This window comes from Podarcis vaucheri (assembly GCF_965113315.1).
Source record: "Podarcis vaucheri genome assembly, chromosome: 13".
NCBI lineage: Eukaryota > Metazoa > Chordata > Lepidosauria > Squamata > Lacertidae > Podarcis > Podarcis vaucheri.
Window position 1 is genome coordinate 19,800,866 of NC_138751.1, and position 18,122 is coordinate 19,818,987.

The following is an 18,122-nucleotide window of genomic DNA, read 5'->3' on the forward strand; positions in this document are numbered from 1 at the left end:
GAGGACCGTCGCCAGGTTTTAAGGAAATCTTAATGGACTAGTGTCAAAGCATTCTGATGGGTCAGTTAATTGACTACATTTGCATACATTTTCTTTTGAATAAAAATATGGTTCTGAAGGAGGGCGAAACATCAGGTTGTTTTTAGATGGTGCGTTTCTGTGTCACTGTCACAGCCGATACCGCCATGGACGAGGCTTGCTCTCTTTCACGAGGTGAAGGGGAAATGCCTTTTCTGAAATGCCATCTGCATTTTTTATAATTGTGTCCTAAACAGGTTTTTTAAAATAAAATAAAATGTTGCCTCTTAAGGTTACAGAGCTTTTCGTTTTATTTTTTAAAAAAGAAACAGATTATTATTCTGCGTTGTTCAGTTAAAGGTTTACAAAACCAAAACCCAAGGGGGAAGGAGATGTGGGAGGCTGGAATTCTAAATCTGCTGACTGCAGCCACAAATAGAAGCTTGTAGATCCTGCAAAATGCTGGAGGAAGGACAGAGACCTGGAAAGGCTTGACTTGGTTGTGTGGTACGACAGAGGAGAACGTCTTGAAATGGCTGGGGATGTTTCTCCCATCTTCGAGGGTTTCCCCCCCCCTTAAGCTGTGAAAGGGTGGCCCCTTCTTTCTCATTCCCTTCCCCTCCAGATTATTTTCTGCAAGGGCTACCCCCTTGCTAAGAACCAGAAGCCCTCTGTTTGTACCTACCAAGGTGGGTTTATTTCCTCCCCTCATTGAAAACAGCAGCCAGTAATTCTAAGCAGGTGGGGAATCGAGTATAACTCGTAGAAGCCCTGGATGTTGCTTTCTTCAGTGGGTGGGTGGGCTTGGAGGAGGGAGGGAGGGAGGCAGGACAGCTGGTAAGTTGAAGGAAGACGTATCTACACCAGAGGGAAGCTGCTTCACCCACCATGTTTCCCAGTTTTATTCTGATGGCAAACCGTGATGAAAGGAGCCCTCCTCAGCCCCAGCTGTTTCCTCCCCATCCTAGGGCCAGCGTCCCTGCGACCTTGCGGATGAGGATACTTTGGCTCTGCTCGAGGATCTCCAACGCAAGCAAATCGACGTGAGTGACTTTTCTTCTTACCCTTCTCTCCCCCCGCCCCCGTGTGTGGCAGATACAACAGAATCGGGACCGCTGCCTAGGGTCTGTGCAGAAAGCGTGTGGCGCGTGGAGCCCTCGCTCTTGTGTGGAGTTAGACAGCGTTTGAACGCCTTGTTTCTGGAATGCAAGGGAAACCTTGCAGGTGCCAATTTGAGGAGTTGGGCTGAGGGAGGAGCTGCTTTGGGGGAAGCTTGCAAGACCCCTAGTCCCAAATAGAGGCTGCTTGTGCCCCGTAGTTGCTGCTGTCAGACCCATTAAGATGCAGTCATACTGGTGGTATTGTGCTGTGTGCCTGCTTCACGAATGTCTCATGCTAAAATCTGAGGTACAAAAAGGTGTCCCTGGGCCAAAAAACCCCAGCCTCTTGACCCTTTTCACAGGCAGGTCCTTGTGGCTCCCACCGTCGGCAGTTAGTCAGGCAGCGACGGAGGAAGACGCTATTTGCTTCTTCCTCCGTCAGCTCCTTTAGGGCTGCTCACCTGGCACCTCACCTGATGAGTTTTAGGTGCCAGCTGAAGACATTTCATTTGCCCAGGTGCTTAATGAATAGTTGCAATTTATCTAGGACTCCCATCTTAACAGCTGTTGTTGTGTGTGTGTATATATATGTGTGTGTTTACATAGAAGCATGTACACACAAACAATATTTTAAGAGGTTGTGTTCTAATTCAGTAAACTTCAGGGGTAATTTTTCTCCTGCCCCCCCCATACCCTTTATTTGGGTGCATTAGGACAGACAAAAGTTTCTTGCAATGGCTGACTAGACTCATCCAGACCTGTGTAACCTTTGCAATTTTAAAAAGACCATAATTCAGCACCAAGTGGAGCTGATTTCTGTGTTGGCTATGTATATGGCATGCAAATGAAGCAGCAGCCTATATTTTCTTTGTGTAACTGTTTCCTCTCATCATGGGGGCATGGGTTATATTTTTGTTCCCTTCCCAGAATTTTTTTCCGATTGACTTTTTTGAAATAAATAAAAATGCTTGAGGGGTGCAGGGGAGGCTCAGTCTTGGTTCATGTTATTTTACACGGCCTTCGTACCTTGTGCAGCATCAGCCACAAGAGAAGAAAGTAGAGGGGAGCGGCAACGACCCCACAGGGCCGGAGGTCAGGGAGCGAGGCCAGTCCTGCCTGTCAGCTTAATTTGAGTCTCACCAGCCCAGGGCAGCGCTTCTGAAACCGCAGGGTGGGCCTCCTCGGAGCGGCGGCTGCTGGCGAAGCCCACACGCCTCCCTTTTCCAGCGCTCCCGGCAAAAACCTTCCGCGGCGAGAGAGGCTTGTTCCCGAGGGGATGGAAAGCAGCATGGGCTTCTCCCACCCGCCTGTCAGCTGCATGCTCTTTTTCCACCAGTGGACTGAAACCAGATCAGCCTCCGGGCCCTTTGGAAACCTTTTAAGGGCTTCCCTGCTTCCCTCTGGGAGTTTTCCTGTGAGAACCAGTCTTGAGAGAGCCAGGTTGTAAGCAAGAAAGGGAGAAAGAAGCCTTGGCACACAGGACACGTGAAGAAGCAAGGGGCTGGAGCAGCTTCCCAACAGGGAAAGGCCTGGAGCAGCCCTGTCCCACCTGGCCCCTTCCAGGTGTTGTTGGAGGCCGCTGGCTGGGGATGATGGGAGTTGTAGTCCAACAGCACCTGGAAGGGGCCAGATTGGCAAAGCCTGCCCTTCAAGCGTTTGGGGCGTTTTGATTTAGGGGGACATGGTGGAGGTTTCCAGAATGGAGCCTGTGGTGCCCTCCTGGGTTTGTTGGGACTCCCAGCTCTTATCAGCTCCAGGCAGCATATCAGGTTTGAGTCCAGGTTGATTCACAAGCTGCTTTGAGAGCAGGAGATAAGTATTGTGTCACTGGTTTCACGTTATGACGGCTGCCTACGCTGCCTCCACTTCCAGAGAACATAATGTAATACTGAATACTTGTGGCTGGGGGTGGGGAAGAAGGTTGCTGTCGTTTCCTCTTTGTAGGCATCCCTGGAGCATCTGTCTGGTTGCTTCAGGAACATGAAAAGAGCCCTGCTTGATCAGACCAAAGGAGCACCAGTCTCCACTCTTCTGATCCAGCAAGGCTCTTCATGCATCCATGACCATCCCTGTGGCAGACCTTTCTTAGCTCCTAAGCCGTGCAAGAACTCTGCTCCTTCACGGCTGCACTCAATGCAAACGCCAACTGTGGGCACATCTGCGCTTTATTTTCCCAAACACATTGCCCTCCCCCTTAAATTCAGCAGCAGCGTTTCAGCGTGATTCCCACAGACTATTCAGTGCAGATCTCAGCTATTACTGCTCTTCTCCATTTGGCGGATCCCCTGAAGAAAGCAGAAGCCTTGGGGGCAGTGCTCTTGCCCCAGGTATGTCTGCCCAGAAGGGCAGGTGCCATTGCCCTCTGCTACCCTGGCAAAATCTGTTCATCGTTACAAAGGTCACATAGCGAAAGGGAAATGAGAGCTTGACCCTCACCCCCCATCTCTCTCCCTAACCTTCAGCTACGCAGCAAGAAGGAAGCTCACCTGAAGCAGGCAGTTATTGACACCAGCTTGGAGCAGCCCCCATCGTACACGAGCAAGCACCGGAGGTAAGGTGTGGGCGTGGGGGGCATTTGTCTCTTAGGTTCCCAACCTTTTAATGCCGCATTTCTGGTTCTAAAATCCACAGCTTCCGCCCTTGTACCCAGCCGTCATTTCCCACGAGTTGGTAAAGGCCCTGGCTTGCAGCTCTGTTGGCTATCAGTTCTTTAATCTAGGATGCTGCTTATTATGGCTCAGCGGTATGGGAACAGGCACATGCGAACCCCACGCCAAGTGCACGTTGCAAAACAGGTTTAGAGAGAAGTCTTTATTTGGCGTGCAGCAAGTTTGGCAGCCCGGTTTGCTGCAGAAGTGTTTACTGTTACAGACTGCAGACGTCAGGTTGGGCTATCCAACTGTTTTGTGGTTACAGACGTCGAGCCTGTACAAATTGCAAGTGTCTCCTGTCGTCCCACAAACATTAGCAGGGAAGCAAAGCCTCTCCGGTTAGCAGGAAGCATTGGCTCGCTTGCCTCAAACTTGCGTTGGTTGGGTATTTCGTTATGAGACGTCACCAAGGCAACCTCGGTGGTTGTTTTCTAAAAGCAAGCCATGCGCTAGCTCGCGCATGTTCAGACATGGAGGCCATGTGCCAGCTCAGACACCTCTCCCCTGTGTGAAGTTGCGAAGCATGTGAAGCGCAAGGTTTGGGGGCGCAGCCTCCACGTTGCCCGTTGAGTTGTAGATACTCTTGTTGTTGCTCAGTCACATCGCAGGCCTGAGGATCAGAACAATCTTGATTTCCACTGATCTGTCTGTCAGCTGCTGCGAGAGCCTTTTTGGCTGAAGAGCCGGAAAAGATTTAATACGGAAATACAGGTGTACAGCACTTCCAGGATTGGCACATAGGAGCAAGCCCTTAGGCTTAGGCTGGTTGGCAGCATCTTGCATGGTATGAAAGCCAAATTTCAGGAGAAATGGCATGTCATGTGCCTGAGTTGTCTGAGTTCTAGAGCAGCTGTTCATGCAAGAAACCAGTGTTCCCCTGTAGGGCAGCTGCCATGAGACCACACCTGGCCTAAACCAGTTCACCAGAGTATGCCAGCCCAGCCCAGGTAACCTCTTTCATCTCGAGATCTCCGCTTGAATCCGATCATAAAATGGGAAATGAGGGCTGTCGGAATGAAGCAGTTGTCAGTGTGGCTGAAGTTTGCAACCTTCCAATGGCTCCCATTGGCTCTGTCTGGGCAAACACGCCATTGATGTAATTAACCGTGGTGGGCTGAGCAACTTCGTTTCTTTTAAAACGATCCACTTTCCTTTAACTCCCCGCATCTCCTCTCTGCTTCTTAGGAGCTCTGTGTGCCGCATGAGCAGCAAGGAGAAGATCTCTGTCCAGGACCAGTCAAAGGAGCGCAAGACCCTGGGGACCATTGCCGTCGGCGAGGAGGAGACCAGCTCTGCCTCGGAGGGGGAGGAGACGCCGCGGTCCAATGGTAGGCAGAGCTACGTGGTAGGCAATGGCCCTCATTGGCCCAGATCTCGGAAGGGTCTGGCACAGCCAATTAGATGCTAACCGCTTTCTCTCCTTTGGCAGAGGTGAAGGCCGCTCCCCCAACGGACAACAGTGCAGTGAATGGCGTCTCCGTGACCCCTGTCAGCCCTGTGTCCCCCAGTTCCCTGGGGCAGAAGGTGAGGTTTTGCTCACCTGCACAAACTCTTAGCTTCTCCCTTAGGTGAAACGGGGGGGGGGGGGTTGGCACATCTCCATGCCTCACCCCCCCCCTCCCCATTGTCCCTGTCACCTTTCACAGTGTAGGCCTGGGAGCTGCTGGACTCCTGTCTAAATCCAGCTCTTGAGATTTGACAGGTGACGAGCATCAGGGCCTCTTAAAGAGACATTTCCAGTCACTTTTGCATTCATGGTCTTGGACTTGAGGCTGCAGGCTTCAGCTTACCCGTCTTGAGTAGTCGCTTCACTAAGGGGTTCTCTTGGGAGGAGGGAGAATGGAGAGTTAGGGCTTCTGTGTCCTGGGAACCAGGAATCAGAGTTTCTATGGAATCGGGATTTGGACACAGGGGGAGCAGACAGCCACAAGACCTCGGTCCTATATGGGGTGCTACTTGCCTGTTACGGACTAGCTTCTTTTCTTTCCCCTCTCAGTTGGCTTTTCATGGGTCCTTGCATGAACGCTCCCCTCCCCTCTGCCACGCAACACTTGCTGAGTCCCCATTTATAACTTCTCCTGTCTTAACACACCAACACCTTCATCTTGCATGCTTGATTAACCAGTCACCTCTCTTGCACCTACCCTGGGATGCGGCCAGAATAACCGTCATCCTGTTTGGGACACCAGCACAGGCGAGTCTGGTGATCTGATCTGCAGGTGACTCTCCAAGAAGAAGCCTCCTAAATAAGTTGGCCGAGATGGTTGGGCCTTGGACACACGGACATTCTGATGCCCGGTCGGCCATCCTTTCCACCGCATGCCATTTCTGCCTGCACTGTGTGAAATACGTCGGACTTTTGTGTTTTCTTTTTCTGCCTTTGTTTTCCTTTTCACATTTCCTCGTGCGCCTTCCACCTGCTTCTGGCTTGCACCTCGTCCTGCTTCTTGCTTCCTTCCTTCCGCCTGCCCACTCCAGCCACAGTTTGCCTTCATCACCCCTGTTCTGCCCATCCCCAGCCCTCTGGGGCCTTCCATGTGGCGGCAAAGCTTGCGCAAAACAGGGATCATTCTGGTGCCCCAGAAGGAGCAAAAAGCTGCAGTGAGTGTCCCATGCAGATGCAAGGAGGGTGTGTGGAGAGAATGTGCCATTGTGGGTGTTGTTTTCCCCACTAATGGTCTGGCACAATTGTCTCTTAAGCTGGTACCTTCCAGATGTTGGGCCACAATTCCCATCATTCCTGTTGGCCTTTTTGGCTGAGGCTCATGGGAGTTGGAAACCTGACATCTGGGCGGCACCAGCTTGGAGAAGGCTGGCATTGTGAGACCAAGGCCTTAAAAGAAGCTGAGCATTCTCTTGCCTGGTGAGTCACCACTGGCTGTGTGTTTTGAGAGCTGCTTTAATCAGATTATTGTGGCGGACCAGTCCCCACTCCTGGTTGGGAGGCTTTTGCAGGGGGCTTCAGTACCTCCAGTCCAAGCCACTGCCACATACAGCAAACACGTTCTCAGAGCGCCAACCCATGTACATACAAGAGAGAGGTATTGGGAGACTGGAGGGAAACCTCAAGAAATTAATGGGAGGCAGGGGAACTGTGGCGGGGCAGGTGCTAAAACTGTCCCAACATTGGGCATGAAATGAGGACTGACAGTGGGGGGGTGGCATAGTTGGGGGGGAGAACTGGAGTATCCTTGAAAGGGGCCTGACAGGCTGGCAGGAACCCTGGAACAGGAGGGTTCCAACCATGCAACGTTTTCTTCCAGGTCCCTCTTGTATTTCCTAAGGCAGATCCATTTGCTAGAAATGGGAGTGCTTGGGATGACCATAGACTTTTAAAAATATGCCAGCGAAAAACCTGAAAGTGTCTTTTTGGCCACTGAGTGGAACTGGGCTAGGTGGGTGTTCAGTCTGATGTGCGCAGCAGGGGCAGCTGGTGCTTTGTGGTTTCCCGCGAGTGCAAGATTTTATTTTTATCGACGGAGAAGGGGGTTCCCCCTGCAGATATAAGATTGCTGGTACTTGGAAAGAGAGAGAAAGAAGTAGAGGTTGAAAGTGAGCTGCTTGTGTGTGGCCTGTGGGATGGGGTGCTTGAGGACCAGGAATCCGGTGGGCTACTCGGGGGGCAATACTAGGTTGGGGCAGAGGCTGCTGGGAACCTGGACACAGATAGCATCACGGCTCGGCCTGAGCCTGCCTGAGTGGGACGGGGAAGCCTGGCCACCAAGCCAAAGGCTTCCTGCGAAGGGAGGCGATGTGGAATGTGTTCCTGAAAGGGCTGCGGTCCAAGCCTTCCTCAGCAGGGAAGCCGATGCAAACTTCTCAAAGCTCAGCAACTTCCTGACCAGCTTCCAATGCTCTGTTCTGCCAAGGCAGCTTTCCAGGCCTGCTCACCTGCCATGAACTCTGCTCTGAAAGCTTTCCAAGATTCCCCGGGGCGGATGCGTTATGATGTGGCTCTTGATGGTCCTCCTCATTAAAAGCGTTGGCTGCTCTGCTTTGGAATGCCCAGTCAGCAAGAGCCGCCGGTGGGGGGGGGGGAGAGAGGGGGAGCTCAGGGCAGCCTCCTTTTGAGAGAGGCCCCCCAAGTGCATGGAGGTGGGGGTGGCCCCTGGCATGGCATTTGTTGCAGCCCTGACACTTGCACGTCCCCCTCCCTGCCCCACATGCCATGTTGGACTTTGATGCTAAATATCCATAGGCACCCTTCCTTGTTGCAACCTTGAGTGAAGCATGGCTTGTTAGCACTCCCAAGAATGTCATCATGCAGAGGGGAGAGGCCTCCATAGCTTGTCTGTTTAATAGAAGCTGTCCCACAGTTCTGGCCAGATCTCTCTTGTGAGTGCGGTGGGGAAGCTACAGAGCTGCATCCACCCAGCGGAGCCAAAATCCAGTCCTTTAACCTACTTCCGTGCCAAGACTTTGGCCTGGAACATGCAGAGCAATAACGAAACGTCTCTTGAGCATGTGCAGGGTGGCTTTCTCCCAGCAATCTCGGCAGCATGCAGATCTTTTTGAGTTGAGGATTCCAGGGAGTTGGCGCTTTTGACCTTCCCTGTAGTGCCTCTTGTTTGGGGACATCAATGCGGGGCACTTGCTTTTAAATCTGTCTTCCTGTAGAGCCAATCCCAGGAGGCCTGGCTCTCCCCTAGTTGGCTGCACAGCCCCCCAAACTCTGGCCATGCCTCTGTTGCATAGGGGTTGCTTCCTTCCCAAGGGAAATCGGGAGGTCTCCCAGCTCTCATCTCCACCCTGCTGAGCCCTCTTTTCTTGATTTGGGACTCATAACATCCTTCCATCTCCACCCTAGTCCTTCTCCTAGATCAGAGTTTCCCAAACCTTGGTCTTCAGCTTTTTTTGGGGGGGGGCTACAACTCCCTTCATCCCTAGCTAGCAGGACCAGTGGTCAGGGATTATGGGAATCGGGGGCGTAGGAAGAGGGGTACTCGGGCCCCCGCACTGCCCGAAACGGCAACGTGGGGCTTGCATCCAGCAGGCGGACTCCGTGGACAGCTCGCCACACTGCCCCCCTGGGCAGCTCACCCTCCCCCCCCACCGCTCTAGGTACCGGAGCAGCTAGCTACACCCTGATGGGAATTGTAGTCCAAATACAACTGGAGGCCCAAGTCTGGGAAACCCTGTTCTAGATAATTGAGAGCCCCGTTCTCTAGCAATTCTTGCTTGCTTGCTGTCCAAGGAGCTGTCAGGTTCTGTGCAAAGGATCCCCACATAGCCCTGCCTGGTTATTCCCTGCTTGTCCGCTCCTAACTCCATTGTCCCGAGTTTCTCAAGTTCCCTCCATCCATCCTGACTCCCCTTCCTTCCTCTTCTGCCCACTTCCTCTGTCTCTTTTCTCCTCCCCTCCCACTCCCACCCCAACAGTTCTCTGGAGGCTCCAGCCGCACCATGGAGCCAGAGGACACGGCAGCTCCTGCCATCTGGAAGCAGAGCCTACGGAAGACCAGCAGCTTTGGGGTGCTGCAGGATGCAAAGCTGGAGGAGGAGGCAGCTGCCAAGGAGGGCAGTGGCATCAAGCGGTCGGCATCCAGCCCCAGGCTTGATACAGAGGAAAAGGTAAGCTGTGCCGTTGCAATACCTGAGTGAGTAACTTGGGGGTGGCAGCATTTCAATTCAGCTTGGCAGCATTGGATTGGAGCAGAAGCAAGGATCTTTCCATTTGCTATGCTGAGGCAGTGATGGAGCACTTTAAGGCTCTGTTAGGTGCAATTAAGATTCATTCTGTTTCTTTCCACCAATTGGCCTCCTAAGCAGTTTATGGTTTGGGTTGTTTTTATTTTAAGGGTGAGATTAGATTTAAAACAGCGTCAAGTAAGATAAGAAGGAAACCAGCAACAGACAAAACAGTGCAGTAGACAGCAACTGAAAATTACCAAGCAGTCTCTGATTGTATCTCATCTGGCAGGAGCACGACAAGACTTACCCGGGTGCCTAAAAATGGCAGAATATGTAACAGGCAGATGTTTGGGGAGGACATTTCATCACCAGGACAGGGGTGGGGGCACCCAGAGCAGGGCAGCTGCCGACAACCTCAGTGCACACACAGGTGCATACAGGAGAATTTCTCTTTGTACATTGCGTATCCCTAGCAACATCTTGTGATACAGGCAGGCTTGTGTGCATTCCATTTGCTTTCTCTCACTTGGAATTTAGCTTTTGGTGCTCATTTTCTTAATGTTTTAAAATAGTAAGCTGCTAGCCCTTAGGGCTGCACAGGTATTCTTGAAAGCATTTTGGAGAAACCACAGCTGGAGGAGGGCAGGTGGGACTTCCAGGAATCCGAAGGCAGAGTCTTCTGCATAGGACACCCTGCCACTCCCCGCCGCTAACAGAAGCAGTATTAAGTTATAGGAAGCAAGCAAATGAGTAGAAGCCATAACCCAGTGGTAGAGCATATGCGTTTGCATGTGGAGAGTTCACTCTCTTAGCATCTCTGCTTGGATAAATGGATCTTGGGAAGCAGAGCTTGGAAAGTCCTCTGTCTTGAGGCCTTGGGAAGTCTCTGCCAATGAGAGGAGAAGATACGGACGAGAAGGACCAATGTCTTGGCTCATTGTAAAGCAGCCTCATTGGCTCACCTTTTGCCTCTTTTGGATATCATGGCATAGCATTTGAATTAACCTTGATGTGGGTAAAGATAGATTCTTCTAGTGCTCTGGTTTAACTCTTAAAGCTTGCAGGCAGCTTCAGAAATAGCCTCTGCACATGCTCAGAGGCGTTGGCTGTGGGATCGCCCACATAATGGCTGAGCGGCTGTTTTCTCTGAACAAGTGCGGAATGCCTTTTTTGTCTCCTTCAGCCAGCCTAAATATTTCTGGAGTCTTAAACAGATACGGCTTCTCAGCTGGGGAGACAAACACACCTTGTATTGTAACTTAAACACCAGGGCAAAATTGAAAGGAGGCCCAAGAGTTCCAGAAGAGGGGAGGCTTTTTTCTGACCTTCTCCCCAGTTTCCATCTCAAGAATTATCCGCCTTATGGGAAGAGAGCCTGCAGTTACGCAGGACCCCTCATTCCAGCTGGGTGGCTTCTCAAAAGGGGATTTCAAGGCGTGTAGGGTTCTGCCACGAGTGTAGCCTCTTCTTTGCCCTCTTCTCTTTCTTTCTCTCTCCCTCCTTCCTCCCCTCTCCTCCTGACCCCAACCCATCACTGCCTGTTACACCTGCAGCAAGACATCCGGGAGCTCTTACGGAAGTGGAACAAGAACCCCATTGGCCCAGGGTTAGCCAATAGGAGCACAGCTTCTGAGCCAGCGGGTGATGCGGTAGGAGCCTCTGCCCATTAGAGGGTGTGGCTGATTACCTTGCTTGCTTGCTAGACAGCTTGTTGCATTTGGGGGGGGGGTAGGCGTGTGGGGCTTAGTTTGAGAGCCATGGGTTTGTGCGGGATGGAATTCCCTTGGGCAGGGATCCCCCCCTACCGGGGTCAATTGGGGACAGTAAAAATCTTATCCGGAATGCCCTTTTCCGTTCCGTCCTTTGGTGTGGTTTTCCTCTTAACTCTGCCCTCTGCCCTCGCTCCCTTGTTTCTTTGACCTTTCTCTTGTCTCGGCCACAGCTACTCGTAAGCGTCGCTGCCGTGTTAGGCATCGGGCTCAGTGCTGCTCTCTGGTAGAGCAGTGCCTGTGGTATCCGTCAAGAAAGTCATGAAGCATCGCTTAAGACAGCCAGAGCTTGTGCTATCTGGCCAAAAGCACAGTCCAAGCTTCCCAGGGCTCCAGCTGGCTTCTGAGCTGCTCCCCCTCTTGGGCAGAACGTGAATTCACAGTGTTAACAGTAACAGCACACAGGGATTCCCCCTCATTCCCTCTTTCCCCCCTTTTTTACAGAGCAAAGAGCCACGCCTGGCCCGCGTAACTCCGACCCCGACTCGGCGGATATTTGCCCTCCCAGACACGGAGCCCCACCGGGATCCCAGGCGAGCGTGAGTAATCAACCAGCGGCGAGCCAACGTGTAGCACTGACCGTTGTCAGGGAGACACTCTGGTGTGAAGCTCGCTGCACGACGGGATGGATCTTCCCTTCTGTTTCATCCTCACATGCTACCCTGGGCGTTAGAAAGAAATGTGATGAAAAGGAACGAGCTGAGTTGGTAGTAAGGCATTCTGCCCTTGACTCCGGAGGAGTGCAAGAGGAATACAGGCCACATTCCTTTTTGTATTCCTCTCTGCACTCTGGAGACCGGAGCAATGTGTAATCCCTTCCTGAACCGGGTCGCCTTTGGACGTCATTGGGCTTCCTGCTCCCATCAGCCCCAGCCAGCGTGGCAAGAAGCAGGGGATGATGGGAGTTGTAGTTCAGACACCTCTGATGGGCTCTAGGTTGGGAGACATAAGATTAAACCATGGAAGCCTCGTTGCCAGGTCAGCTGGGATGAGCCTGGAGTTGGGTTCACCTGAGAGAGAAGTGTGGTGTGAAGCAAGGCTCACTTGTAGGATCAAGACAGACAGGAGGGGGAGCAGGGGAGCCTCCGGGAATTGCTGCTGCCTGGCCTTCCTGCAAGCTCCACTCACCTTCCTGGTGGTTAAGAGCATGGACCGCGTTCCTTGGGTACCCAGCTTCTTGGGCGGATGTGAACTCTGTTGTCTGTCTTCAACACAGCTCTTATCTTACCTTTTCCTTATCTTGTTTTCATTTCTCTTTCACCATCTGTAATTTGGGGCTGCTGACAGTAGTGTCCAAAGTGACAAAAGGTCTGAAGTGGATTTTAAGGGTGCTTGGGTTATTTAATTATTTCATAGAACACTCTTCCTAACGTTTATCACTGAGCACAAATGGTTGGCGGCGGGGGGGCAGCATAGACTTCGAAGGAGGAGTTCTGAGACTGAGTATCTTTAAATAGAAGTTGGGTTGCTTTGGGAATGTAGCTATGTCTTCCCTTACCCATAAGACAGGATTAATTAAAGATTTGCCTTGCTGCAGTGGTGGCGAATAAAATACTAACATTAAAAATAATTTGTGCATCAGGCATGCTGTATATAGCAATTTCAAAGGAGGACCAGCCAGTGAGGAAAAGCCTCTGCGGTCAATTCTAGGTGGTTTGTGGGAACGGCTCATGCAAGCAAGAGCCTGTACCAGGGGTGGGGGCTTAACTCACACGTTTGGGAGACCCCTGGGTCAAAGCAGGAGTTCTAGGTAACCATGGGGTTGTTGGGAGTGCAAGCGAAAGGCCTTTTCAGGGACCTCCTCTGAACACACTCTCTTCCACGTGCTGTCTCTCTTTCTCTCTCTCTTCTTTCTCTCCTTCCTCCCTCCCCGCAGAAACTTAGAAGGTGGCCTTCAGATGAAGATAGACACAGCCCTTGCCCCACACCAGCCCCCTTCTTCCACTGCCATCAGCTCTGGCATGGATCCCCGGGACCGCCGAAGGTGAGGGTTGGTGGGGCCCGGGGCAGGCAGACTACGGAAAGCAATTAGGGTCACAATAGACGGGCTCGTCTCTGTATCCAAGGAGCGGGGTTTCCTTGTTGATGCGGCACCTGCTGGTTCCCTGCTGCTTCTCTTATTTCTATATAATCTTTCCTTTTCTGTTGACTCTTCATCACTGTTACAATGGCAGCCACATCTTGGTGCCGGGGGGGGGGGGGGAGCAGTGCTTGCTCACCAGCTGCTTTTGCTGCCTCTGATGTTGTAGAGTTGGAAGGGGGCTGAGGGTCATCTAGTCCAACCCCCTACAGTACAGGAATCCCAACACATGCTTCCCCCATCCAATTTGAAACCATACCAGTCCCTGATTCTTGCAATCGTGCTAGCAGTGCATGGAGTGATAGGGGAGGGTAGTATCTCTGGTGGGGGACACGTCATTCTCCTTCAGGGGTTGTTTGTCCCTCTTTCATCCCCGCCCTGCACTCTGCTCTCACCGTGTGACTCCTAGAAGCTAGGAGTGAGCTTATCTACGAGGCATCTGACCTGTCTGAGAGCGTTCTGTGCCCAGTTAGGCAGGCTGAAGAGGGCATCAGAGGGAGGGCAGGCTTGCATTTTCCTACTCCACAGTCAAGAAAGTTGGGAGGAAACTACCAGGGTAGGCAAAGGGACATGCCTAGCATTGCAGTCGTACCTTGGAAGTCAAACGGAATCCGTTCGACTTCCAAAACGTTCGGAAACCAAAGCGCAGCTTCTGATTGTCTGCAGGAAGCGCCTGCAGCCAATCGGAAGCTGCGGAACCCGTTTCGGACGTTCGAGTTCCAAAGAACGTTCACAAACCGGAACACTCACTCCCGGATTTGCAGCATTCGGGAGCCAAAATGTCCGGGTACCAAGGCGTTTGGGATCCAAAGTACGACTGTAGTAGTAGTAGTAATAATAATAATAATAATAATAATAATAATAATAATAATAATGTCATTTGCACCCCACCCATCTGACTGGGTTGCCCCAGCCATTCTGGGTGGCTTCCAGTATATATAAAAACATAGCAACACATTAAACCTTAAACAGCTTCCCTATAAAGAAGGGCTGCCTTCAGAGGTTTCCTAAATGTTATATAATTTACCCATCTCCTTAACATTTGATGAGAGGGTGTTCCCCAGGATGGGTGCCACTACCGAGAAGGCCCTCTGCCTGGCTGCATAGTGCTTCCTTCCCATTACTGAAGCAACCTGCCAGTGCACAGTCTCTGATGTGGTTGGCAAGTAAGAAAGGGGAGGCCCCTTGGAGCAACGGAAGGGGCACGTAGAGAAAGGCTTGTAAATGCTGCCCCAACCCTCCGTTCCTCTGCCAGGTCGTACCAGACGCCCGTGCGGGACGAAGAGTCGGAGTCCCAGAGGAAGGCCCGTTCGAGGCTCATGAGGCAGTCCAGGCGTTCCACGCAGGTAGGTGTTGGTGCAGGTCATGGTGGTTCAAGCGTGGAGGTACCACTAAGCAGACCGGAAGAGGGGACTGTCGGGAATAAAGGAGTCTGGCCTAGCTCAGAGACTTTGCAAGGAACTCTTGCTGTGTAGTGCCAGCATCAGCCTCTAGGTGGCAAGGTGATTCTCTGTTTGGCACATTGCTTTCATGTGCCTTCCCTTCTCTTCTCACTTCAAGGGTGTCACCCTCACGGATCTGAAGGAGGCTGAGAAGACCATGGGCCGGGCTGGGGACTCCAGAGCAGCCCCGGAGCAGCGAAACAAGGAGGACGAGAAGCATGACAAAGATGGAGAGCAGCAGTCCCAGGAGACTACGGTAGAGATGGCAGGAGGCACAGGGGCTCTGGTGGGGTGGAGGACGTGGCAGCCAAGCCAATGGAGGAACTTCTGGCTTGCTCAGAGGGAACCACGATAGGTGTATCAATTCCAAGGCTATTGCTCTGATCTAGGGTGATTAGAATTGTTACCTGATTTTTCAGGATACAGATCTTCCAATACAGGTAAAATCAAGCTAGCTTCCAACCTTCATGACAGGTGCTGGGTTATTTGTATCCATCATTTGTATCCATAGTGTGGGTTCTTCGTCTGCCCTGGGTTGGGTGAGAGCCTGCTGTGTTTTTGCACATCTCATGGTGCAGTGGCGCCCGTCACCCAGTCTGTTTCACTCATTCCTTGCTTTCGTTTGGCCCTCCGCAAATTGCTGCCCTGTTCCCTTGAGCCAGCGTGCAGCCTATGTGTAATCTATCTCCCTTCTTTTTTTTCCCCTGATCCTAACCCTGCTGCCTCATGCAGGACTCTTCTAGGAGATTCCGGCTTCCGAGTTCAGAAGGTTCTTCGGTTTATACTGTGAATCCGCTAGTGGTGAATTCGCAGCCCAGAAAAGGTAACGACTTTGGCGCCCTCTTTCCCTTTCTGTTTTTCAACTCCCTCATTTGGCATGTTTAGCTTTGGGCCGGTAGGAACTTCTGTACTACTGCAACTTTCTCTTAAACCTTCCACAATCTCTCCTGAGCTCCGTTGCTGATATTGTGACATATTCAGTCTATTGGCATGCAAGGACCTGAGCTCAGCTGCGTGTCTTTTTCTGTCCGCGCTGCAGTCTCAGAAGCCGAGGATACCAGCTCAGAGGCAGATTCGGATCTACGGAACAGACTGGCCATCAGGGACCGCAGGAAAGGCCGACGGCTTGTCTCTGGACTGGGAGGGAACTCGGAGGTGAATGCAGCAGTGGACTTAATCGGGGCTGTTGTGCTGAAAGGAGGGCAGAGTCTCAGGACCATCTGTACGAGGCTCTGTGCCGTTCTGTCGTTGAGAACGTAGCAGCTGCCTTGTACAAGCACCCAAGTTGCCTTCACAGGCAATTAAGGGGAGACCTTAAAACCCCCCCAACTTCTCTCCCCCCCCTTTAGGGTGAGGATGATGAAGACAGCGAGCAAGTCAACAATGAAGATCCATCAGGACATGGCAGGTAGATTCCTCTTTGGGATCCAGCACTTCAAACTGGGGTGTGGAGAAGGGGCTTAGGGGGTAGGTTGACTCACGAGTTGCTGCCTGCCTGCCTGCTGATGCTTCTTAGTATGGACCATTAGATCTAGTCGTGACCGACTCTGGGGTTGCGGCGCTCATCTCGCTTTATTGGCCGAGGAAGCCAGCGTACAGCTTCCGGGTCATGTGGCCAGCATAACTAAGCCACTTCTGGCGAACCAGAGCAGCACACAGAAACGCCGTTTACCTTCCCGCCGGAGCGGTACCTATTTATCTACTTGCACTTTGACGTGCTTTCGAACTGCTAGGTTGGCAGGAGCAGGGACCGAGCAACGGGACCCCGTCACGAGGATTCGAACTGCCGACCTTCTGATCGGCAAGTCCTAGGCTCTGTGGTTTAACCCACAGCGCCACCTGCGTCCCAATTCATATTGTAGAAAGACATTAATGCTGGCCTCAAGAGGATGGTGGGGGTTTTTTAACGGTGAACCCAAAATAGTGCAAGATCCAATAGTATTAATATGCAAAACTCGACATGTGGTTTTGCTAATGTGCCCAATCCTTGTGCCTTAACTTTCAGACCATTATTAAAATTATATACGGCTCACCTGGATTGCACAGTGTGAGGAGCCACCCGAGGGGTGACCTCCCATAATATTGGTCCCCCTTTTCTTTTTCAGTGAACACCTAAACAGCGTCCTGTCAAACCGGACAGCTCCCTACAGCTGCCAGAGACAGAACAGCAATTTGGGCTGCAAAGAGGAACCTGATCACTATTACAAGAAAGTTAGTTGTTTTGTTTATGTTTTCATTTCAGGCATTTATACCCCACCCTCTGGCCTAAAAGGGTCTTGGAGCAACTTGCAGAAATCAGTACTAAGATTTCTTAAAACGTCATGACACACAAGGAAAAAGGAATGGGAGGGAGGAGGGAGCACAAGTTCTATATCAACTTACATGATTGGAAGTTGGGGCTCTCGGGTTGAAGGGATATGGGTGGGAAAGGGATTCATAGGGATCTCAGTACCTTATTCGGTTTATTTTACCGTGTGTGTGTCTGTGTGTGTGACCCTAAGCTGTATGAAGATCTCGTGATCGAGAATGAAAAACTGAAGGAGCAGCTACAAGAAGCACAGCTACAGCTGACGCAGATCAAGCTGGAGCTGGAAAGAGTGACCCAGGTAAGGAACAGGGCAGAGCAGAAGCTTCTCGGCTGGTGGCAGCTGGGACACGATGGGGACATGAAGAGCAACAGGCAGCTCTGCGATGGATGTGGTGTGTTTTACATGTACCTGGTTTCCATGCGTACCTATTGAGATACAGTGTTATTGAGATAAGGGGCGTGTTGAATTTTTCAAATCCCAACAGTGAGGGGTGCTAAAAAGTTGTAACATGACCTGGGAATTCAAAAGACATTTTAGTTAAATTAATATAATTTAGTTTAGCTTGGTAATTAAAATGTGTGTAAAATTCCATATAAATCATTAAAAATGATTGCCACATTCTTGGAAGTTGTTGTTATTATCATTATTAATTAATGTAGCATTACCTGACATTTTCAGAAGGTAAAATTTAAATCCTTTGGTTTCCTGAAAGCAGTTTATGTGCTCCTTCATCCTGTGCTGCCCCCCGCCCCCATTTTTAACACAGTCTTTGAAGGGGGTAGAATTTTTGTTTAATACAGGCACCCCCAAACTCGGCCCTCCAGATGTTTTTTGAGACTACAACTCCCATCATCCCTAGCTAACAAGACCAGTGGTCAGGGATGATGGGAATTGTAGTCCCAAAAAATATGGAGGGCCAAGTTTAGGGGTGCCTGATTTAACAGATAAACAAACCCCCCTCTCCCCCTCAAAGGTTGGGGGCTTCATTGTGTTGGGTACCTTACATCAGTGTTTCCCAACCTTTTTTGGGCAAAGGCACACTTGTTTGATGAAAAAAATCTCGCGGCACACCACCATTACAGCCCCGTGACGTCAGCGCGCAGCGTCACGCTGGGAGGGACG

The 18,122-nt window shown here is 51.4% G+C and overlaps 1 protein-coding gene across 4 annotated transcripts in view; it reads left to right on the top strand.

Moving 5' to 3' along the window:
* Positions 1-18,122, top strand: part of PPP1R12C (protein phosphatase 1 regulatory subunit 12C) — a 42,287-nt gene that overhangs the window by 19,309 nt on the left and 4,856 nt on the right. Inside the window, exons 6-20 of one of the 4 annotated variants that reach the window (XM_082196906.1) lie at positions 987-1,061; positions 3,581-3,669; positions 4,955-5,097; positions 5,199-5,293; positions 9,149-9,340; positions 10,954-11,049; positions 11,614-11,708; positions 13,046-13,153; positions 14,505-14,595; positions 14,810-14,947; positions 15,424-15,514; positions 15,731-15,846; positions 16,041-16,099; positions 16,797-16,902; positions 17,193-17,297. In XM_082196906.1, coding sequence (XP_082053032.1) covers positions 987-1,061; positions 3,581-3,669; positions 4,955-5,097; positions 5,199-5,293; positions 9,149-9,340; positions 10,954-11,049; positions 11,614-11,708; positions 13,046-13,153; positions 14,505-14,595; positions 14,810-14,947; positions 15,424-15,514; positions 15,731-15,846; positions 16,041-16,099; positions 16,797-16,902; positions 17,193-17,297 — 1,599 coding nt within the window. The remainder of the gene's footprint in view (positions 1-986; positions 1,062-3,580; positions 3,670-4,954; positions 5,098-5,198; positions 5,294-9,148; positions 9,341-10,953; positions 11,050-11,613; positions 11,709-13,045; positions 13,154-14,504; positions 14,596-14,809; positions 14,948-15,423; positions 15,515-15,730; positions 15,847-16,040; positions 16,100-16,796; positions 16,903-17,192; positions 17,298-18,122) is intronic. The other 3 variants (XM_082196908.1, XM_082196907.1, XM_082196909.1) reach the window with 3 other exon arrangements.